The sequence below is a fragment of the Haliotis rufescens genome, unplaced genomic scaffold (genome assembly GCF_023055435.1).
Source record: "Haliotis rufescens isolate VD_foot unplaced genomic scaffold, xgHalRufe1.0.p SCAF_11, whole genome shotgun sequence".
Classification (NCBI taxonomy): Eukaryota; Metazoa; Mollusca; class Gastropoda; order Lepetellida; family Haliotidae; genus Haliotis; species Haliotis rufescens.
Genome location: NW_025963791.1, coordinates 41,914,977 through 41,939,655, shown reverse-complemented (window position 1 = coordinate 41,939,655; position 24,679 = coordinate 41,914,977). Strand labels below are relative to the sequence as shown.

The window sequence follows — 24,679 nt, the reverse complement described above, 5'->3', positions numbered from 1 at the left end:
TCACACAAGACACACTGTGCCCTATGATTGATTTGTACCTGCATACACTACACGCTATGTATCTGCACACACCACACAAGACACACTGTGCTCTATGATTGATTTGTACCTGCATACACTACACGCCATGTATCTGCACACACCACACAAGACACATTGTGCTCTATGATTGATTTGTACCTGCATACACTACACGCTATGTATCTGCATACACCACACAAGACACAATGTGCTCTATGATTGATTTGTACCTGCATACACTACACGCTATGTATCTGCACACACCACACAAGACACACTGTGCTCTATGATTGATTTGTACCTGCATACACTACACGCTATGTATCTGCCCACATCACACAAGACACACTGTGCTCTATGATTGATTTGTACCTGCATACACTACACGCTATGTATCTGCACACACCACACAAGACACAATGTGCTCTATGATTGATTTGTACCTGCATACACTACACGCTATGTATCTGCATACATCACAAAAGACACACTGTGCTCTATGATTGATTTGTACCTGCATACACTACACGCTATGTATCTGCACACACCACACAAGACACATTGTGCTCTATGATTGATTTGTACCTGCATACACTACACGCTATGTACCTGCATACATCACTAGACACATTGTGCTCTATGATTGTTTTGTACCTGCATACACTACAAGCTATGTATCTGCATACATCCCTAGACACACTGTGCTCTATGATTGATTTGTACCTGCATACACTACACGCTATGTATCTGCATACTTCACACAAGACACAATGTGCTCTATGATTGATTTGTACCTGCATACACTACACGCTATGTATCTGCATACATCACACAAGACACACTGTGCTCTATGATTGATTTGTACCTGCATACACTACACGCTATGTATCTGCATACACCACACAAGACACACCGTGCTCTATGATTGATTTGTACCTGCATACACTACACGCTATGTATCTGCATACATCACAAGACACACTGTGCTCTATGACTGATTCGTACCTGCATACACTACACGCTATGTATCTGCATACATCACAAGACACACTGTGCTCTATGATTGATTTGTACCTGCATACACTACACGCCATGTATCTGCATACATCACAAGACACACTGTGCTCTATGACTGATTCGTACCTGCATACACTACACAGGAGTCTATGTGTTCAATGATTGATTGAAAGGGGAGATGTTCAAAACCTTGAAAGTGAAAGTGCTGAAATCACACTCTCCGTTATCGTTTAAAAGAAAACTAGAAAGCTTCCGGCGCAGTGGTGACAACTGTTTTCATTGGCCGATAGGTTTGCCGCGTTTGTCCATATTTATTAGCCGTTATACATCTACTGTGCCTTCTATATATGTAAATCCTACAAAGAACATTGCATACATTGACATACTTGACATTGTGAATAATTATAATAACAATTAACAATCGGTAACTAGCGTTTAACTATTTACAACCTGTTTGGGTAATAAAACTCCAGTTGTCCCCGACCCTATTCTACACACTACATGGCAGGCATCTTCAGTGTTGGTACTAAGGTGACATAAGTAATCACGGTAATCAACTGGATTGTCAGACAGAAAAAGATTTGTGTCAAACAATCCGAGGCAGAAGCAGGCAGCCTGGGCGTCGGCCCGATCATCATGATCGTTGATCTTGCGCAGCTCGTTTGTAAGCTTGGAAGAGGTGAAGGTCACTCATATGCTGTGTGTCCCACTGGTTGGCCCGAGCTGTGTGTCCCACTGGTTGCCCCGAGCTGTGTGTCCCACTGGTTGTCCCGAGCTGTGTGTCCCACTGGTTGGCCCGAGCTGGGTGTCCCACTGGTTGTCCCGAGCTGTGTGTCCCACTGGTTGCCCCGAGCTGTGTGTCCCACTGGTTGTCCCGAGCTGGGTGTCCCACTGGTTGCCCCGAGCTGTGTGTCCCACTGGTTGTCCCGAGCTGGGTGTCCCACTGGTTGTCCCGAGCTGGGTGTCCCACTGGTTGCCCCGAGCTGTGTGTCCCACTGGTTGTCCCGAGCTGTGTGTCCCACTGGTTGTCCCGAGCTGTGTGTCCCACTGGTTGCCCCGAGCTGTGTGTCCCACTGGTTGTCCCGAGCTGGGTGTCCCACTGTTTGGCCCCGAGCTGTGTGTCCCACTGGTTGCCCCGAGCTGTGTGTCCCACTGGTTGGCCCGAGCTGGGTGTCCCACTGTTTGGCCCGAGCTGTGTGTCCCACTGGTTGCCCCGAGCTGTGTGTCCCACAGGTTGGCCCGAGCTGGGTGTCCCACTGTTTGGCCCGAGCTGTGTGTCCCACAGGTTGGCCCGAGCTGGGTGTCCCACAGGTTGGCCCGAGCTGGGTGTCCCACTGTTTGGCCCCGAGCTGTGTGTCCAAATGGTTGCCCCGAGCTGTGTGTCCCACAGGTTGCCCCGAGCTTGGTGTCCCACTGGTTGCCCCGAGCTGTGTGTCCCACTGGTTGCCCCGAGCTGTGTGTCCACTGGTTGCCCCGAGCTGTGTGTCCCACAGGTTGCCCCGAGCTGTGTGTCCACTGGTTGCCCCGAGCTGTGTGTCCCACTGGTTGCCCCGAGCTGTGTGTCCCACTGGTTGCCCCGAGCTGTGTGTCCCACAGGTTGCCCCGAGCTGTGTGTCCCACAGGTTGCCCCGAGTTGTGTGTCCCACTGGTTGCCCCGAGCTGTGTGTCCCACAGGTTGCCCCGAGCTGTGTGTCCCACAGGTTGCCCCGAGCTGTGTGTCCCACAGGTTGCCCCGAGCTGTGTGTCCCACTGGTTGCCCCGAGCTGTGTGTCCCACTGGTTGCCCCGAGCTGTGTGTCCCACAGGTTGCCCCGAGTTGTGTGTCCCACTGGTTGCCCCGAGTTGTGTGTCCACTGGTTGCCCCGAGCTGTGTCTCTCCGACATACAGCCTGTAAATAATCTACTCTGACAAACCAGTGATCGAAAACATGAGCAACAATCGAGTTACCATGACACGCAATCAGCCACAACACATCTATTGTCAGGCTTGTCAGGGAATATAGTCCATTGAAGTGTTCGTGTGACAGGACCTGTTGAGGATGGCATGAGGTATGTAAGCTGAGTCTTGTACTTACAGCACGGCCAGGGGATTTCGGGAATCCATCATGGACGAACGCGAGAACGGCAACAGCTGCAGCAACAAAGTGTTCGCCAGCTGGGACTACTCCCTCAGTGACGCCAAGACGGCCAAGATCAAGCACAACAGTATCCACTATGATATAGTCGTGAGTTGACCACTTGCATTGTCCAGCATAAAACAATACGCAATGACCAGTTAAATGTAATACAATAGTCCGGTGCTCAATGGCAATAACGTCCGACGAGTAACCTCGGTCTACCCCCATGACCTAATGTCCTAGAGTGACCTCGCCCTACCCCTATGACCTAATGTCCTAAAGTGACCTCGCCCTAACTTCAATGACCTTATGTCATGGAGTGATATTGCACTAACTCCCCCCGTCTAAATGTCCTAGAGTGACCTCGCCCTGTCCCCATGACCTTATGTCCTAGAGTGACCTCGCCCTACCCCCATGACCTAATGTCCTAAAGTGACCTCGTCCTAACTTCAATGACCTTATATCATGGAGTGACATCGCACTAACTCCCCCGTCTAAATGTCCTAGAGTGATCTCGCCGAGGAGCGGTTTGACAGGGAGCGGGGCGAGAAATTGAAGGATGGGTGCAAGCGCTTCAAACTGTACTTTGTCAGGTTCCTGGTCAACGGCTTCGTCCTCGCCTGCCTCGCTGCGGGCGGCTACGTCATCTTCTATGTGACCACATGGTCTTCCAGGGTAAGTTCAGGTGACGGAATACAACAGACTGGCCGATCGATAGTTCTCATGGAACACATATACATGTTCTTGACCACTTTAATAATATTTTAAGATAAGTGAATATTCATCCAACATTATTTTGATACATAGATCATTGACATTATATCTGACTTCAGTGTTTAATGACCACTCTCCTTTTATTCAGGGAACGGGTGACTTAGATATCTGAAGATATCAATTCGCTGTTCAGAGTTGCGTACCTTAGCTTTACCATGATCCTCGTATACGAGTGTTCTCATACCAGGTCCTTTCCAAAAATAATCATAAGTTTGTCAGCATCATACCGTATTCGTTGATATCTCAAAAGTTGTAAGCAACCTGCACCCTGCTTTCCCCAACATCAAGCAAGACATACCGCTGAAATACTCTTCCAATCGGCGTTAAACCCAACTCATTCACGCACCGTTCTTTAAAATGCCGTAAGTCAAGGTCATCGTTGTATATAACGTCTCCCCCTTCAGTATGTGGCGTCCAACAGCTCAGCCACGGGAACGTCCGCCTACATCCTCCTGGTGGTACAATACATGCCCTCCATCATGATCACCGTCCTCAACGCCGCAATTCCCATCGTCTTCAACATCATCGTCAAAGCTGAACAGTACACCCAGGACTTCGTTGTCAAGATCACCCTTATCAGGTACCGAAATTACTGGTTTGGCGGAACATATGTTGAATGTTGGACATAGCATCTGAAGATGAAGATGACCCATCTAAGACAATATCTTGTAGTCAATCCAGTTTGATAAGAATCTACATCGAAACTTCGCTTAATAAAACCAGAAGTTGTTATCCATAAAGTTGTGTGTTTTCTTATGTGTTAATGTGTTAATGTGTCTTCCCAGGACTGTGTTCCTGCGCCTTGCCTCACTCGCAGTGCTGGTCGTGTCCTTGTATACTGACATCATCTGTGACCCAAGGGACTCGTGCCTAACCAACCAGGCGCCATGTACCGTCATCAAGGTAAGGAACAAGAAGGATTGTCTCCTAGAACCGCCAACCTGGTGCTGGAGGTAGTTGCTTTACTTCCTTCTTAGGCTGCTGTTAAAGTTGACTTTGTGACGTGTGTGACATCCATATATGACTGAGTTCTGTGTACAGTTCTAACTTGTTCCGTTTAATGTCCATAGCATTCTGTGTGTAATGTGGAATGTTCTGTGTGTAATGTGGAACTGTTCTGTGTGTAATGTAGACTGTTCTGTGTGGTATGTGGATTGTTCTGTGTGTTATGTGGAATGTTCTGTGTGTTACGTGGAATGTTCTATGTGTAATATGGAATGTTTTGTGCATAGTGTGTCACTGTTCTGTGTGTTATGTGGATTGTTCTGTGTGTTATGTGGAATGTCCTGTGTGTAATGTGTAATGTTCTATGTGTAATATGGAATGTTTTGTGCATAGTGTGTCACTGTTCTGTGTTTTATGTGGAATATTTCTCTTTAATGTGGAATATTCTGTGTGTAGTGTGGAATGTTCTGTGTGTAATGTGGAATGTCCTGTGTCTAATGTGGAATGGACTGTGTGTAATGCGGAATGTTCTCTGTTTAATGTGGAATGTTCTGTGTGTAGTGTGGAATGTTCTGTGTGTAATGTGGAATGTCCTGTGTGTAATGTGGAATGGTCTGTGTGTAATGTGGAATGTCCTGTGTGTAATGTGTTACTGTTCTGTGTGTAATGTGGAATGTTCTCTGATTAATGTGGAATGTTCTGTGTGTAGTGTGGAATGTTCTGTGTGTAAATTTTGAATGTCCTGTGTGTAATGTGGAATGGTCTGTGTGTAATGTGGAATGGTCTGTGTGTAATGTCTAATGTTCTCTGTGTAATGTAGAATGTTCTCTGTTTAATGTGGAATGTTCTGTGTGTAGTGTGGAATGTTCTGTGTTTAATGTGGAATGTTCTGTGTGGAATGTCGAATGTTCTGTGTGGAATGTGGAATGTTCTATGTGGAATGTTCTGTGTGTAATGTGGAATGTTCTGTGTGTAATGTGTCACTGTTCTGTGTGTAATGTGTTACTGTTCTGTGTGTAATGTAGAATGTTCTGTGTGTAATGTAGAATGCTCTGTGTGTAATGTGGAATGTTATGTGTGTAACGTGGAATGTCCTGTGTGTTATGTGGAATGTACTGTGTGTAATGTGTTACTGTTCTGTGTGTAATGTGTTACTGTTCTGTGTGAAATGTTGAATGTTCTGTGTGTAATGTTGAATGTTCTGTGTGTAATGTGGAATGTTTGTGTGTAATGTGTCACTGTTCTGTGTGTAATGTGTTACTGTTCTGTGTGTAATGTATAATGTTCTGTGTATAATGTAGAATGCTCTGTGTGTAATGTAGAATGTTATGTGTGTAACGTGGAATGTCCTGTGTGTTATGTGGAATGTTCTGTGTGTAATGTGTTACTGTTCTGTGTGTAATGTTGAATGTTCTGTGTGTAATGTTGAATGTTCTGTGTGTTATGTGGAATGTTCTGTGTGTAATGTGTCACTGTTCTGTGTGTAATGTGTAACTGTTCTGTGTGTAATGTAGAATGTTCTGTGTGTAATGTAGAATGCTATGTGTGTAATGTGGAATGTTCTGTGTGTAATGTGGAATGTCCTGTGTGTTATGTGGAATGTCCTGTGTGTAATGTAGAATGTTCTGTGTGTAATGTGTCACTGTTCTGTGTGTAATGTGTTACTGTTATGTGTGTCATGTAGAATGTTATGTTTGTAATGTAGAATGCTCTGTGTGTAATGTAGAATGTTCTGTGTGTAATGTAGAATGTCCTGTGTGTAATGAAGAATGCTCTGTGTGTAATGTAGAATGTTCTGTGTGTAATGTGTCTCTGTTCTGTGTGTAATGTGATACTGTTCTGTGTGTAATGTAGAATGTTCTGTGTGTAATGTGTAATGTGTAATGTTCTGTGTGTAATGTGTCACTGTTCTGTGTGTTATGTGGAATGTCCTGTGTGTCATGTAGAATGTTCTGGGCGTTATGTAGAATGTTCTGTGTGTAATGTAGAATGTTCTGTGTGTAATGTAGAATGTCCTGTGTGTCATGTTGAATGTTCTGCTGACAGTGCTGGGAGACGTACGTGGGACAACAGATGTACAAGTTGGTCATCCTGAACTTCCTGGTAACCGTCATCAAGGTGTTCCTGGTAGAGCTCCCGAGAAAGTAAGTCAACCTTCCAACGCATCATGTCAAACCAACCTGTCAAACACTCAAACTCAATGACAAACCAGTTGTTTCCTTGTCCATTTGTTATCGGACCATTCATCTGATGTTGGCCGCATCTTGCAACTAACGCCAACATAACTGTGTTGACAGGCTGGTGGTCCACAGGTGCAGGGCCAAGTTGTTCCAGATCATCGGCCCCCCGGAGTTCCAGATCGCACAGAACGTCCTTGACCTAATCTACACCCAGACTGTATGTTGGTAAGCAAATATATAATGTCTGAATTGAGTGCTTGTGAACATGCATTCACAAAGACAAAACTGTAAGTAACTTAGAAATGTAGAACAGAAAAATAATGATCTGATGAGAAATCTGACAAATCATAACTAAGGAAGAGAACATAAACATTATTGGAAAAAAGATTCATTTAAAATTTTACAAAATTAAAAGTCGTTATTTAGCCAATTCTTCAGTGCAGCGTAACACAAGTACACTTGAAGCATTCAAAGAAAATGGGAGGGTTTTTATTTAGTTAATCATTCATCCCACTATCATGGAAAGATAGAGGATATTGCATGTGTGGAGTGAAATATCCTGTTTCTCTCATCGAGTGACGGGGGAAGAGGAGATATTTTCACGAGTGGCGTAGCAGTTGAGTATATGTGTTGTCCGCACTTGGCAGTGATCGTGTAGACAGTGAATACTTAAAATTTAGTTGTAATGAACAAGAACACCCCCCCCCCCCCCCCCCCCCCCCCCCCTTTTCTATGAATTATTACGTGTAATTGGGTTACAGTGCTGAGTATAGAATAAATAACGATTTTAATAAACAATGTTTAAAAATGCAAATGAAAATTCTTTTTAATAATGTGTATATTGTTTAACTATGGAACTCGTGGACACATCAGTAACCAATACTCTTTACCCTCATTGTAACAACATTCTTCACGCTGTAAACTTGTGTCTTGTCAGTCAGTCCTCCATGGCAAACCACCTCTCTTCCAGGTTGGGATTCTTCTTCGCTCCCCTGATACCGGCCATGATAGTGATACATCTGTTTGTGTTGTTCTATGCCAAGCTTGTGAGTATGAAGCCAAGACTCGAAATACCCGTGTAAATATTGGTTTACCTACAGCACTAATGGCCCAGTGAGATGTTAAAGCACGCCCTCGATACGATATTGGAGTGTGTAAATACTTTATCAACAATACAGAGATAGCTGGAAAGTCACTTTACCATCATGTTGTTCCGTCAGGTTTTGAAAGGGGCAGTTATGTTCCCAAGTCAATGATTACTGCTGCGAAATAGCCAGCCAGACAGTTTTGTGTATTTAATAATAAATAATTATACAGTAAACTTCGGTTATAACGAACTCAAAGGGACCACTAATTTTAGTTCGTTATAACCGTAGATCGTTATAAGCATATATACAGCATATACCTGTATACAGTAAATTACTGGGACTAAACATAAGTTCGTCATATCTATCAGTTCGTTATAAGCATGTTCGTTATAAACGTAGTTTACTGCATTTAGTAATAGATAGATAGAGAGTGACTTTGCTGTCATGTTTGTCCGTCAGGTTTTGAAAGTGGCAGTTATGCCTTCAAGCCACTGATCACTGCTGCAAAATAGCATGCCAGACTGTCGGTTCTATTTATTATTTTGATACGTGAGTGACACCCCTCTTCATCCTCCTGTGTTGCAGTTGTCGGCCCTGGTGGCGTGCGAGCCGTCCAAGAGGCCGTACCGGGCGTCTCGCTCCAACTCCTTCTTCATGATGGTGCTGCTCCTGGCCTTCTTCCTCTGCTGTGTTCCCGTGGGCTACACCATGGCCGCGTGGGTATTCCGCTGACATTGTAGTGAGTGAGTGAGTGAGTTGGAGTTCACGCCGCTTTGCACAGTATTCCAGTCGTATCACGGCGTATCAGCTTAATGTGGAAGGAAAGCCCGAATTGATGAACGTCTCAGACGTTTACCACTTTGGTGAAACCCACGGGCACGGGTATGGTGCTGACAAATCTTGAAACTTAATCGGGTCGTACCGGAATTCGAACCCACGATTATAGGTTTCTGGCGTGTCAAAGGGACACAATTCTGCACAACGAATTGCGGCGCCTTAGACGACTAGGCCATCTCATTCAGGTGTAATGGAATTATCACATGAACCTATAGTTAAATAAAGCTGTGTATGGAGTTCATGATTAGAGGACATGGGCTACGGGGTAGTGTAATATCCTCCTTGAAGATATGAATATTAGTTATTAGTTTTAAAGAAAATTGCAAATGTCATATTATGCTAATTTAGTTGTACTGTTATCTTCGTTTAAATGAAGACTGAAGATATGCGGCTAAAGGATGACATAATTCTTTACTTGACATAATAAATGTAAATTGGTCAGTGAGTAACATTAGTGGGAATATCGGGTTCATATGAAATATGTTTTCCTCCAGCTTGCCTCCCTCCAAGGGGTGTGGTCCGTTCCGCATCTACAGCATGATGTACAGTGTCATTCAGTACACAGTAGCTGCATGGCCCGACATCGCCGAGACCATCTACAACGTTGCAACATCTGCTGCCGTCACGGCTTCAATCATTATACTATTGTGGTAAGGCAATTTGTTGAAGCATACAATCTCTCTTGTTTTAGGCCAATGTGTGTATGTTGTTTAATGTCGACGAGCCAGATCACTGAGCGGCCTCCGTGGTGTTGTGGATTGGGCGTCTGTTAGATACCAGGTACTGGTGGTTCGATCCCCCGGCCTCGTCATACCAAAAGACGTTAAAAAGTTTGTATTTTTTTACCCTGCCTGGTGCTCGGCATTAAGGGAATAAATCTGCTCAGAGTCAGTATACTGTGTCTGAGTGGTGTTTCCTTGGAATAGGCCGGAATAGTACAAGCAGCCACACAAACACGTGAATGCACGTCGCTATGTTAGTGCAATGATCTTGGGCACAACGCTGAACCTCATTTTACTTCACCACAGCAACCAGTGTAAAAACACAGTGCATGAAATAAGTTATGACGGTCCACCTCGTCGATAGGACACAAAGACCGCAATCTGTCAGGTCAAACACCCGGTACTTATGTTCAACCATAATTTCGGTGGGTTTTAGGCCAAATATTTGATTGAAGCACATTATTACTATTCCCATACCTGTGTGTATAATATTATAATGCTGTTGTTCCCGTTTCAGCCTGTTGGTGTATTACTGTTCAGCATTGAAGGGAGCCCACATCGAGAAGACCAAGACACTGATGCATCAACTTAAAGTTGTAAGTTCCTCGGGAAAATAACACATCCCCGATTTCTTGAATGACTTAAAGCCACATCCCTGAGCAGTGATGACTCAGCATAATAACACCCCCACCCCCCACCCAACCCCTAATACCACTGCCGGGCCAATATACATGACCATTGGTTGCCAAACGTGAGCTTTGTTTACCATTCCACGATTCCACGGCAGAAAAGCTGTGAAAGACCAGGTTCCCACTTAATGTACCAAAAGTAAGTGATAAATAAATAATTGGTTATGATTGCTTAATTGTCTTGTGACAGTGGCACCAGGTTGCCCTAAAACAACACAGATTCAAGGCTTCAAATAACCATGTTCTACTATATTCCATTAAAATAACCAAATGTGTCGTCCATGTATTCCGCTTAAATAACCACATGTGTCTTTCGTGTATTCCACTAAAATAACCACACGTGTCATCATTGTAATTCATTAAAATAACCACGTGTGTCATCCACGTATTCCACTAAAATAACCACGTGTCATCCATGTATTCCACTAAAATAATCACATGTGTCATCCATGTATTCCACTAAAATAACCACGTATCATCCAAGTATTCCATTAAAATAACCACGTGTCATCCATGTATTCCACTAAAATAATCACATGTGTCATCCATGTATTCCACTTAAATAACCACGTGTCATCCACGCATTCCACTAAAATAACCACATGTGTCATCCATGTATTTCACTAAATAACCACGTGTGTCATCCATGTATTTCACTAAATAACCACATGTGTCATCCATGTATTTCACTAAATAACCACATGTGTCATCCATGTATTTCACTAAATAACCACGTGTGTCATCCATGTATTTCACTAAATAACCACGTGTGTCATCCATGTATTTCACTAAATAACCACGTGTGTCATCCATGTATTTCACTAAATAACCACATGTGTCATCCATGTATTTCACTAAATAACCACATGTGTCATCCATGTATTTCACTAAATAACCACGTGTGTCATCCATGTATTTCACTAAATAACCACGTGTGTCATCCATGTATTTCACTAAATAACCACATGTGTCATCCATGTATTTCACTAAATAACCACGTGTGTCATCCATGTATTTCACTAAATAACCACATGTGTCATCCATGTATTTCACTAAATAACCACATGTGTCATCCATGTATTTCACTAAATAACCACGTGTGTCATCCATGTATTTCACTAAATAACCACGTGTGTCATCCATGTATTTCACTAAATAACCACATGTGTCATCCATGTATTTCACTAAATAACCACATGTGTCATCCATGTATTTCACTAAATAACCACGTGTGTCATCCATGTATTTCACTAAATAACCACGTGTGTCATCCATGTATTTCACTAAATAACCACGTGTGTCATCCATGTATTTCACTAAATAACCACATGTGTCATCCATGTATTCCGCTAAATAACCACATGTGTCATCCATGTATTTCACTAAATAACCACGTGTGTCATCCATGTATTTCACTAAATAACCACATGTGTCATCCATGTATTTCACTAAATAACCACATGTGTCATCCATGTATTTCACTAAATAACCACGTGTGTCATCCATGTATTTCACTAAATAACCACATGTGTCATCCATGTATTTCACTAAATAACCACGTGTGTCATCCATGTATTTCACTAAATAACCACATGTGTCATCCATGTATTTCACTAAATAACCACATGTGTCATCCATGTATTTCACTAAATAACCACATGTGTCATCCATGTATTTCACTAAATAACCACATGTGTCATCCATGTATTTCACTAAATAACCACATGTGTCATCCATGTATTTCACTAAATAACCACGTGTGTCATCCATGTATTTCACTAAATAACCACGTGTGTCATCCATGTATTTCACTAAATAACCACATGTGTCATCCATGTATTTCACTAAATAACCACATGTGTCATCCATGTATTTCACTAAATAACCACGTGTGTCATCCATGTATTTCACTAAATAACCACATGTGTCATCCATGTATTTCACTAAATAACCACATGTGTCATCCATGTATTTCACTAAATAACCACATGTGTCATCCATGTATTTCACTAAATAACCACGTGTGTCATCCATGTATTTCACTAAATAACCACATGTGTCATCCATGTATTTCACTAAATAACCACATGTGTCATCCATGTATTTCACTAAATAACCACGTGTGTCATCCATGTATTTCACTAAATAACCACATGTGTCATCCATGTATTTCACTAAATAACCACGTGTGTCATCCATGTATTTCACTAAATAACCACGTGTGTCATCCATGTATTTCACTAAATAACCACATGTGTCATCCATGTATTTCACTAAATAACCACATGTGTCATCCATGTATTTCACTAAATAACCACATGTGTCATCCATGTATTTCACTAAATAACCACATGTGTCATCCATGTATTTCACTAAATAACCATGTGTGTCATCCATGTATTTCACTAAATAACCACGTGTGTCATCCATGTATTTCACTAAATAACCACATGTGTCATCCATGTATTTCACTAAATAACCACATGTGTCATCCATGTATTTCACTAAATAACCACGTGTGTCATCCATGTATTTCACTAAATAACCACGTGTGTCATCCATGTATTTCACTAAATAACCACGTGTGTCATCCATGTATTTCACTAAATAACCACATGTGTCATCCATGTATTCCGCTAAATAACCACATGTGTCATCCATGTATTTCACTAAATAACCACGTGTGTCATCCATGTATTTCACTAAATAACCACGTGTGTCATCCATGTATTTCACTAAATAACCACATGTGTCATCCATGTATTTCACTAAATAACCACGTGTGTCATCCATGTATTTCACTAAATAACCACGTGTGTCATCCATGTATTTCACTAAATAACCACATGTGTCATCCATGTATTTCACTAAATAACCACGTGTGTCATCCATGTATTTCACTAAATAACCACATGTGTCATCCATGTATTCCGCTAAATAACCACATGTGTCATCCATGTATTTCACTAAATAACCACGTGTGTCATCCATGTATTTCACTAAATAACCACGTGTGTCATCCATGTATTCCGCTAAATAACCACGTGTGTCATCCACGCATTCCACTAAAATAACCACATGTGTCATCCATGTATTTCACTAAATAACCACGTGTGTCATCCATGTATTTCACTAAATAACCACATGTGTCATCCATGTATTTCACTAAATAACCACGTGTGTCATCCATGTATTTCACTAAATAACCACGTGTGTCATCCACGCATTCCACTAAAATAACCACATGTGTCATCCATGTATTTCACTAAATAACCACATGTGTCATCCATGTATTTCACTAAATAACCACGTGTGTCATCCATGTATTTCACTAAATAACCACGTGTGTCATCCATGTATTCCGCTAAATAACCACGTGTGTCATCCACGCATTCCACTAAAATAACCACATGTGTCATCCATGTGTTTCACTAAATAACCACGTGTGTCATCCATGTATTTCACTAAATAACCACGTGTGTCATCCATGTATTTCACTAAATAACCACGTGTGTCATCCATGTATTCCGCTAAATAACCACATGTGTCATCCATGTATTTCACTAAATAACCACGTGTGTCATCCATGTATTCCGCTAAATAACCACATGTGTCATCCATGTATTCCGCTAAATAACCACGTGTGTCATCCATGTATTTCACTAAATAACCACATGTGTCATCCATGTATTTCACTAAATAACCACGTGTGTCATCCATGTATTTCACTAAATAACCACGTGTGTCATCCATGTATTTCACTAAATAACCACGTGTGTCATCCATGTATTCCGCTAAATAACCACGTGTGTCATCCATGTATTCCACTAAAATAACCACGAGTCATTCAGTTAATTTTCATATTAATAGTAGTAAGTTATTTTGGACTATATTGTTCATACACTGTCTGTAATTTATATAGTTAGAAATCTGTAACCCCAATGAATTATTAACTAATGCTATCATTAGGGCCATGTCAGAGAAGGAGGCTGTCCCTCGTACCAGCATGATATATCTGCATTATCTAACCCCAACCCGTCAGTACAACATGCATTGCCGTCATATAGCTGGATTATTGCTGAGTGTGGCGCAAAACAACAAACAGTACAACGTGCAAATCCTAAGCATTGGTGTTAAAGCTTATTGCAGAACCTGAAAACGATCGATTTCTGATTGAAGTCAAAACAAAATGCCAATCTGTCTTACAAAATGCAAACCCTGATTTTGGGTATTGAAGAGTATTGTTGAGCCTAATACCTATGGATTTCTTATTGAAGACTAACAGCTGTGAAATGAACATCGAGCCATGGCTTGTTATGTCCTTCACTGGTACAGCTCAATACGATTTCAACACAGACTGATGCGACACCTGCCGGGGTGCAGGTGGTGTGAGAAGCATGTTATAGTTCACGTTGACACACCGTAATCGGGACGTCGATGTAAATATCAATATACAATATACGCATAACTGTAACAGCTTTAACATACTTAATTCATTTTACAGCAATCAGTCAACTTTTGTACTCGAACCTTTACGGGGAAATCAATACGATAGTGGCAACCGAAGGGGTGGGGTGTAGTTGAATATACGTGCCTGTGACAAGCCCGTGGTACCAAGATTCTCTTGTGATTGCCAGCGTGTGGGTGGGGGTTGGATTTCTGAAGTTGGGTTTAGTGGGGTTATAGTTTTCTAGCACATACATATGTTGTATCTGTAATGTCATATCAGAAGCTGCAGGATCAATCATGATGATGGTTGACGTATGAAATTCAATTTGTTTATTCATTCAAAGCGACACATGGTTCAGATGGTCGAACATTTTTTTAATCAGAAAAGGTACTAGCTCATTTACCGTCGCGCTATAAGAATAAACAAGGTGTAGTCGCTTTCTCTCTTCCCAGCCCATCCTCTAAATGATATAATTATATGTTTAATAAGTAGAATTTTGGAGTTGAGTACCTGTGAAGACATGATTGAATCATTTCAAAAAAGAAAGCTGACTTCCACTATGTTTGGGTTTAATATAGTGAGGGTCAAACTGTCTGAACGCCGGAGCTTGCAAACTCACATAAAGAGAAAGTCAATTCTTTTTTCATGTCACCAGCTGGCATCTCTTTGGATATTTCATAATGTCTATTTCTTTACATGTAGGCTAAAAATTGTGAACGTGGACTGTCGAAACACGACCAACTCTATCGCTGACAAAAATAGTGCCTCATTATGACAATGCCCTTCAGTAATATCATAACATCAAGTGTAGATTAGGTACACCAACATTAGATTATAATGTCTGTTTAGAACCATCTCAGTGTGTCAGTCACATTGTCAGCGCGACGTTACACATTGAGCTTACGAACGTCAGCACGTTTATCAATTCCACCACAGTCCAAAAATGACAACACGGTCACAAACATCTTTTCCACATCAAATATATTCGCTCTATTATTACCGACAAATCTTTTAAAAATTATACAATTATGCAACATATCAAACTGTGAATCAGTAGTTTGTTAAATCGTTACACATTAAATATATACATTGAACCAGTATAGAACCTGGCAAATCCGCTCGCAGGGTTCAAGCAAAACTCGGCATAGAACTGGTCATGTGACGAAACCGTCTTTCCCCCCGTCCGTGATCCAACTCCTGTTGACTTATACCCTCCGCCTGTTGTGGTTATCGATAGCCATGAAGACAACATTTTGTACGAAAACAAAATCACATTTGAGATCTGACAAGGATGAGTTGCAAAACATGGGCATCTTTTTTTGTCATTACCAGATGACATATCTTAGTTCTTGCATTAGACCGGTTAAGATCCGGGTTAGAATAGGTCTTCCGGGCTAGAATAGGTCTTCAGCAACCCATGCTTGCGGTAAGAGGCGTCTAACGGGATCGGGTGTACAGACTTGCTGACTTGTTTGATGCATGTCATCGTATCCCAATTGCGTGGATCGATGCTCATGATGGCAATAACTGGATTGTCTGGTCCAGACTCGATTATTTACAGACCGCCGTCATATAGCTAGAATATTGCTGAGCACGGCGTTAAACAACAAACAAACGAAGTTCTCGCATTAATACATCTTGCATTTAGCTTCACCCTATAGAAATGCTTACTGTAGTACATATATAGATAAGAATTCCTATCACAACACTAAGTGACGTGTTTTATCTGTCTAGGAGGGACAAGACAAGCGGTTCCTGCTTGCCAGGCTACAGGAGGTGGCGGGCGAGACCACACCCATTCTGAAGGGTCGCAGGACACCCCGTGGGGTCAGCCAGAGACCTGATTCCGGCAGCAAGAGGAAGCCCCGCACGAGGGACAGCCAGCGTTCGGACACCCGCCTGAACATACCACCCGAACAAAGCAATGGCAAATCTCCGCACCCTAACCAGCCAGCTGACGACGATTGGTGATCTGCATGTGACCATCATGCGTCAACTGTCTGAATTTTTCCGCGCACCCTGTGATAAAGTGTTAACGTTATTTTCATATTCACTGTGCCAATATATGAAAATTGTTATGTACATATTGACATTTAAATCTGCCTCTTATTTGGCCGCTGCAACGTTGCCATGATGGTTCCATCTGACCACGTGTTGACTTCTCCTACCAGCAGCTGTAATGAGGAACACAAGAGTGGCCTTGCTTTGACCTCGGTGTCACAGTCCCCACTCGTTACACCCACAACGAATATACTGTTGTTTTTGTTCATGACCAGACAAATGTTCCGAACCACAGCCATGATTAGTTGACGAACTTGTTGTTTACTCACTCTGAAACATGAAACCATTAAACTTGGAACGATAACACGAAACAATAAACATAAAACAGTAAACATAACACATTAACGAATAAACATAAAACATGGAACAATAAACATGGAACAATAACATGAAACACTAAACATGAAACAGTAAACATAACACATTAACGAAAAAACATAAAATATGGAACAATAAACATGGAACAATAACATGAAACACTAAACATGACACAGTAAACATAACACATTAACGAACAAACATAAAACATGGAACAATAAACATGGAACAATAACATGAAACAATAAACATGACACAGTAAACATAACACATTAACGAAAAAACATAAAACATGGAACAATAAACATGGAACAATAACATGAAACAATAAACATGAAACAGTAAACATAACACATAACGAAAAAACATAAAACATTGAACAATAAACATGAAACAGTAAACATAACACATTAACGAAAAAACATAAAACATGGAACAATAACATGAAACAATAAACATGAAACAGTAAACATAACACATAACGAAACAACATAAGCATGGAACAATAAACATGGAACAATAACATGAAACAATAAACATGAAACAGTAAACATAACACATTAACGAATAAACATAAAGCATGGAACAATAAACATGAAACAATAAACATGAAACAATAAACAATAAACCATGGAACATGAAACATAAACGAAAAAACATAAAACATGGAACATAAAACATAAACGAAGAAACATTAAACATGGAACAATAAACATGAAACAGTATACATGAAACATGGAACGATAACATTAGTCATGAAAAATAGACGTGAAACATGATACATTAAAGTGCAAAGGAGTAAACTAAACGCATGCTGCATTTGTCAGTGTGTCCCAAGGACAGAGGGAGAAGGGATTCATATCTCCATAGTTATTTCAAATAATGTTTTACTCGTCTTTTGTTGTGAACATACACGGTTATTGCTATCTTGACGTGATCAATCTGTGATCATTTACCTGTCTAGTTGATATGTTACCTGGTCAATCTGTCACCTGGTCATTCTGTGATCTGATCATCTCTTATCTGTCTAGTTGATTTGTTACCTGGTCAATCTGTGATCTGATCATCTCTTACCTGTCTAGTTGAATTGTTACCTGGACAATCTGTGATCTGATCATCTCTTACCTGTCTAGTTGATATGTTGCCTCCTCAATCTGTTACTTGGCCAATCTGTTATCTAATCAGTCTTTCACCTGTCTAGTTAATATGTTGCCTCGCCAATCTGTTACTTGGTCAATCTGTTACCTGGTCAATCTGTTATCTGATCAGTTTTCACCTGTCTAGTTGATATGTTGCCTCCACAATCTGTTATCTCATCATTCTCTTACATGTCTGTTTAATCTGTTACCTGGTGACTGTGTAACCCGGTCATTGTGTTACCTGATGGTCAATCTGTAACCTGCCATCCAGTATTAAGACTAACTGTAATGTGATAAGCCTGTACCTTATGTATACTCTGTGTTTGGAACGATGAGTATCCGTCCTGTGTACAGATTCAGTGTCCATGTGATGTGTAACAAACCCCATGTCGTCTATCCGACGGTACCACGTGGATGTGGCCACACTTTTCTTGTGATAACAAATAATTTCCCCATGCAGTATGTTTCCAATCTGCATAATAAAATCTATAATGATAATATTTGCACAATTCTTACTTCGTAAAGATACATGAATATTATGCTATATTTTTGCATATATGTAATAGGTATGTATTTAAACTGTATATACATCAAGTGTAAACAATGAACAGTATTTTTCTTATGCGGGGTCGCTCTGAACCACAGCGGAGGCAACCCCTAGCCAGGATAGCTTTAATACACAGGCTACCTTCATCTGGCTTCACCTCCTGTCTCTGCAACAGCCTCATTTCGAACTACTTTTGACGAGACGCTTTCCTAGTGTTCCGTTCTCAGTGAGATGCTATGTACAGCTGACAGATGCTATGTACAGGTCTCCGCACGGATGTGGATTCCATTGCTGCGAAAACGTCCAAATCTCCCAGATCTCGTCACTGGTCACGAATCTTGCACCTTTAGTTCGAGTGAAGTGCCTTTCAATGTACACGACTAACCATTGACACATGGATATGGGGTGCACCTTATCTGGAGCTGAGATCTAGTGTTGTTCCACGTGGTTCTTTCATGTGGCCAAGATTTGTTTTTTGTTGAATATTCTGTCTATTTCTGAATAAATCTACCGTGAATGTGTGTTTTTAGTTTGTATGCTACCCATGAAGATGCGGTTTTAAATTATCTTCAGCAAGCCATGGTTGCTGTAAGTGGGTACAAACATGATCGAGTGGTCAGGTGTGTCATCGTATCCCATTTGCGTAGATCGATGCTCAGGATGACAATCACTGGATTGTCTGGTCCAGACTCGATTATTTACAGACCGTCGTCATGTAAAACTTGTGCTGAGTACGGCGTTAAACGGTGGGATACATCGGCGGCTACTCGTCACGTTTGGGCGTCAACCGGGCTACCTCTACACAGTAATCAGAACCTAGGTGTGAAAACATGGTCCATCCGAAGCTGTGGCGGACCTCCTGTAACGTCACAGCGTAAAGGTTGGGCACCGCTTCGATTCGTATGATGACAGCCATTTGCAATGAGTCCTGTCCTCAAGTGACAACCGAATCGACGTCTGTCCACCAGGGACCCGTTCCACAAAGCGAAGTGATCGTAACTCCCATTCTTTAACATGGCTTACGATAGTAGTAGCGCTAAGAACGTGGAACGAGGCCTAGAACCTTACCTTGAGGAACCGCTTGAGAGCAGCAGGAATAGCGTCCAGGAGTGTTATGAAACTCACCCTACTGATACAGCAACAACAGAGGTTCCGTTTGGCATGGTGTTAAGCACTACAACCTTGGCATCTGAGAACTGGTTCGGATGAAAGTAGGTTCCTGTTCCATGTGATAGGGGGGGGGGGGGGGGGGGGGGGGGGGTCATTCGGGCACGTGGAGAGTTTACTTCTGAATCTTTGAGCTACGGGCGTCGTCATGTAGGGACTAGAAAGGGATATGTAAACATCATTAGTAAATTCATTCAAATTACACAATATACATACTTTTTTCTCTCACATTTTGCCGGCGATACCTGTATATTTGTAATTACCAGTTCTCTAAAGTGATAAGTATGGCCTACTGTAAGTGTTTTCTTAGTACGTAGTGTTGACACAATAGAATAGCCAAACATACGGGTGTGGAGTTATAGAACTTAACCAACAGCACAGGAGTAATGTAGATGTCCTCGTGCTTGATTGTTCATCTGTGTTGAGAACAGGATTATATATTCCAACGAATGTCTCAATATATTGACGTGTAGCTTTACGGTGCTAATTCTAATTTTGTTCATGATACAGGGGGTCGTTCGGGCAGCAAGTTCATTCAAGCCAGACAACAGTCAAGGCTGACAATTCGGGTGGCTTATTACGATTATGCACGCATACCGTATGAAAGATTTTATTGTTGCACATATTGCCTCTACGTATCGACTGACTTAAACTGGCCCGGTTGTAACTAGATCTATATTTGTGGTATTTTGTAGTATTTGACGTCAGCGGTTATACCTGGTGGCAGCCGACGTCAGCGGTTATACCTGGTGCGTCCGACGTCAGCTGTTATACCTGGTGGCAGCCGACGTCAGCGGTTATACCTGGTGGTGGACGACGTCAGTAGTTATACCTAGTGGTTGACGACGTCAGCGGTTATACCTGGTGGTGGGCGACGTCAGTAGTTATACTTGGTGGCAGCCGACGTCAGCGGTTATACCTGGTGGCAGGCAACGTCAGTGGTAATACCCGGTGGTGGACGACGTCAGTAGTTATACCTGGTGACAGCCGACGTCAGCGGTTATACCTGGTGGCAGGCAACGTCAGTGGTAATACCTGGTGGTGGACGACGTCTGTAGTCAGTGGTTATACCTGGTGATGGGCGACGTCAGTGGTAATACCTGGTGGTGGACGACGTCTGTAGTCAGTGGTTATACCTGGTGATGGGCGACGTCAGTGGTAATACCTGGTGGTGGACGACGTCAGTAGTTATACCTGGTGACAGCCGACGTCAGCGGTTATACCTGGTGGCAGGCAACGTCAGTGGTAATACCTGGTGGTGGACGACGTCTGTAGTCAGCGGTTATACCTGGTGATGGGCGACGTCAGTGGTAATACCTGGTGGTGGACGACGTCAGTAGTTATACCTGGTGACAGCCGACGTCAGCGGTTATACCTGGTGGCAGGCAACGTCAGTGGTAATACCTGGTGGTGGACGACGTCTGTAGTCAGTGGTTATACCTGGTGATGGGCGACGTCACTGGTTATACCTGGTGGTGGGCGACGTCTGTAGTTATACCTGGTGATGGGCGACGTCACTGATTATACCTGGTGATGGGCGACGTCACTGATTATACCTGGTCGTGGGCGACGTTAGTGGTTGTAACTGGTGTTGGGCGACGTCTGTAGTCAGTGGTTATGCCTGGTGGTGGACAACGTCTATAGCCAGTGATTGTAACTGGTCTTGGGCGACGTCTGTAGCCAGTGGTTATGCCTAGTGGTGGGTGACGTCTGTAGCCCGTGGTTGTAACTGGTTGTGGGCGACGTCTGTAGCCAGTGGTTGTAACTGGTTGTGGGCGACGTCTGTAGTCAGTGGTTGTAACTGGTGGTGGGCGACGTCTGTAGTCAGTGGTTGTAACTGGTTGTGGGCGACGTCTGTAGCCCGTGGTTGTAACTGGTGGTGATTAACGTTTATAGCCAGTGGTTGTAACTGGTGTTGGGCGACGTCTGTAGCCAGTGGTTGTAACTGGTGGTGATTAACGTTTATAGCCCGTGGTTGTAACTGGTTGTGGGTGACGTCTGTAGTCAGTGGTTGTAACTGGTGGTGGGCGACGTCTGTAGCCCGTGGTTGTAACTGGTGGTGGGCGACGTCTGTAGCCAGTGGTTGTAACTGGTGGTGGGCGACGTCTGTAGCCAGTTGTTGTAACTGGTGGTGGGCGACGTCTGTAGCCAGTGGTTGTAACTGGTGGTGGGCGACGTCTGTAGCCAGTGGTTGTAACTGGTTGTGTGTGACGTCTGTACCTAGTTGTTGTAACTGGTGGTGGGCGACGTCTGTAGCCAGTTGTTGTAACTGGTGGTGGGCGACGTCTGTAGCCAGTGGTTGTAACTGGTTGTGTGTGACGTCTGTACCCAGTGGTTGTAACTGGTGGTGGGCGACGTCTGTAGCCAGTTGTTGTAACTGGTGGTGGGCGACGTCTGTAGCCAGTTGTTGTAACTGGTGGTGGGCGACGTCTGTAGCCAGTTGTTGTAACTGGTGGTGGGCGACGTCTGTACCCAGTGGTTGTAACTGGTGGTGGGCGACGTCTGTAGCCAGTGGTTGTAACTGGTGTTGGGCGACGTCTGTAGCCAGTTGTTGTAACTGGTTGTGTGTGACGTCTGTACCCAGTGGTTGTAACTGGTGGTGGGCGACGTCTGTAGCCAGTTGTTGTAACTGGTGGTGGGCGACGTCTGTAGCCAGTTGTTGTAACTGGTGGTGGGCGACGTCTGTAGCCAGTTGTTGTAACTGGTGGTGGGCGACGTCTGTACCCAGTGGTTGTAACTGGTGGTGGGCGACGTCTGTAGCCAGTGGTTGTAACTGGTGGTGGGCGACGTCTGTAGCCAGTGGTTGTAACTGGTTGTGTGTGACGTCTGTACCCAGTGGTTGTAACTGGTGGTGGGCGACGTCTGTAGCCAGTTGTTGTAACTGGTGGTGGGCGACGTCTGTAGCCAGTGGTTGTAACTGGTTGTGTGTGACGTCTGTACCCAGTTGTTGTAACTGGTGGTGGGCGACGTCTGTAGCCAGTTGTTGTAACTGGTGGTGGGCGACGTCTGTAGCCAGTTGTTGTAACTGGTGGTGGGCGACGTCTGTAGCCAGTTGTTGTAACTGGTGGTGGGCGACGTCTGTAGCCAGTTGTTGTAACTGGTTGTGGGTGACGTCTGTAGCCAGTTGTTGTAACTGGTGGTGGGCGACGTCTTTAGCCAGTGGTTGTAACTGGTGGTGGGCGACGTCTTTAGTCAGTGGTTGTAACTGGTGGTGGGCGACGTCTGTAGCCAGTGGTTGTAACTGGTTGTGGGCGACGTCTGTAGCCAGTGGTTGTAACTGGTTGTGTGTGACGTCTGTAGCCAGTGGTTGTAACTGGTGGTGGGCGACGTCTGTAGCCAGTTGTTGTAACTGGTTGTGGGCGACGTCTGTAGCCAGTGGTTGTAACTGGTTGTGTGTGACGTCTGTACCCAGTGGTTGTAACTGGTGGTGGGCGACGTCTGTAGCCAGTTGTTGTAACTGGTGGTGGGCGACGTCTGTAGCCAGTTGTTGTAACTGGTTGTGGGTGACGTCTGTAGCCAGTTGTTGTAACTGGTGGTGGGCGACGACTTTAGTCAGTTGTTGTAACTGGTGGTGGGCGACGTCTGTAGTCAGTGGTTGTAACTGGTGGTGGGCGACGTCTGTAGCCAGTTGTTGTAACTGGCTGTGGGCGACGTCTGTAGCCAGTGGTTGTAACTGGTTGTGGGCGACGTCTGTACCCAGTGGTTGTAACTGGTGGTGGGCGACGTCTGTAGCCAGTTGTTGTAACTGGTGGTGGGCGACGTCTGTAGCCAGTTGTTGTAACTGGTTGTGGGCGACGTCTGTAGCCAGTGGTTGTAACTGGTTGTGTGTGACGTCTGTACCCAGTGGTTGTAACTGGTGGTGGGCGACGTCTGTAGCCAGTTGTTGTAACTGGTGGTGGGCGACGTCTGTAGCCAGTTGTTGTAACTGGTTGTGGGTGACGTCTGTAGCCAGTGGTTGTAACTGGTGGTGGGCGACGTCTTTAGTCAGTTGTTGTAACTGGTGGTGGGCGACGTCTGTAGTCAGTGGTTGTAACTGGTGGTGGGCGACGTCTGTAGCCAGTTGTTGTAACTGGCTGTGGGCGACGTCTGTAGCCAGTGGTTGTAACTGGTTGTGGGCGACGTCTGTACCCAGTGGTTGTAACTGGTGGTGGGCGACGTCTGTAGCCAGTTGTTGTAACTGGTGGTGGGCGACGTCTGTAGCCAGTTGTTGTAACTGGTGGTGGGCGACGTCTGTACCCAGTGGTTGTAACTGGTGGTGGGCGACGTCTTTAGTCAGTGGTTCTAACTGGTGGTGGGTGACGTCTGTAGCCAGTGGTTGTAACTGGTTGTGTGTGACGTCTGTACCCAGTGGTTGTAATTGGTGGTGGGCGACGCCTTTAGTCAGTTGTCAGGCTTGGTGATTTGATTGATGACGTGTCAACGAACCCCGACTGTGTGGGTCGTTGCTCACGATACCCATCACTGCGTTGTCAATTACACACACACACACACGCACACACACACACGCACGCACACACACACACACACACACACACGCACGCACACACGCACGCACGCACGCACGCACACGCACGCACGCACGCACGCACACACACACACACGCACGCA

General features: G+C 43.7%; 1 protein-coding gene across 4 annotated transcripts in view; it reads left to right on the top strand.

The window, feature by feature from the left end:
• Positions 1 to 19,425, top strand: part of LOC124142271 (transmembrane channel-like protein 7) — a 46,287-nt gene extending 26,862 nt beyond the window's left edge. For all 4 annotated transcript variants that reach the window (XM_048392762.1, XM_048392764.1, XM_048392763.1 and 1 more), the window contains 11 exons: positions 3,115 to 3,262; positions 3,662 to 3,829; positions 4,333 to 4,508; positions 4,714 to 4,831; positions 6,920 to 7,017; positions 7,171 to 7,278; positions 8,024 to 8,099; positions 8,727 to 8,857; positions 9,473 to 9,628; positions 10,218 to 10,296; positions 16,574 to 19,425. In XM_048392762.1, coding sequence (XP_048248719.1) covers positions 3,115 to 3,262; positions 3,662 to 3,829; positions 4,333 to 4,508; positions 4,714 to 4,831; positions 6,920 to 7,017; positions 7,171 to 7,278; positions 8,024 to 8,099; positions 8,727 to 8,857; positions 9,473 to 9,628; positions 10,218 to 10,296; positions 16,574 to 16,810 — 1,495 coding nt within the window. In that variant the 3' untranslated portion in view covers positions 16,811 to 19,425. The remainder of the gene's footprint in view (positions 1 to 3,114; positions 3,263 to 3,661; positions 3,830 to 4,332; positions 4,509 to 4,713; positions 4,832 to 6,919; positions 7,018 to 7,170; positions 7,279 to 8,023; positions 8,100 to 8,726; positions 8,858 to 9,472; positions 9,629 to 10,217; positions 10,297 to 16,573) is intronic.
• Positions 19,426 to 24,679: the final 5,254 nt, after the last annotated feature.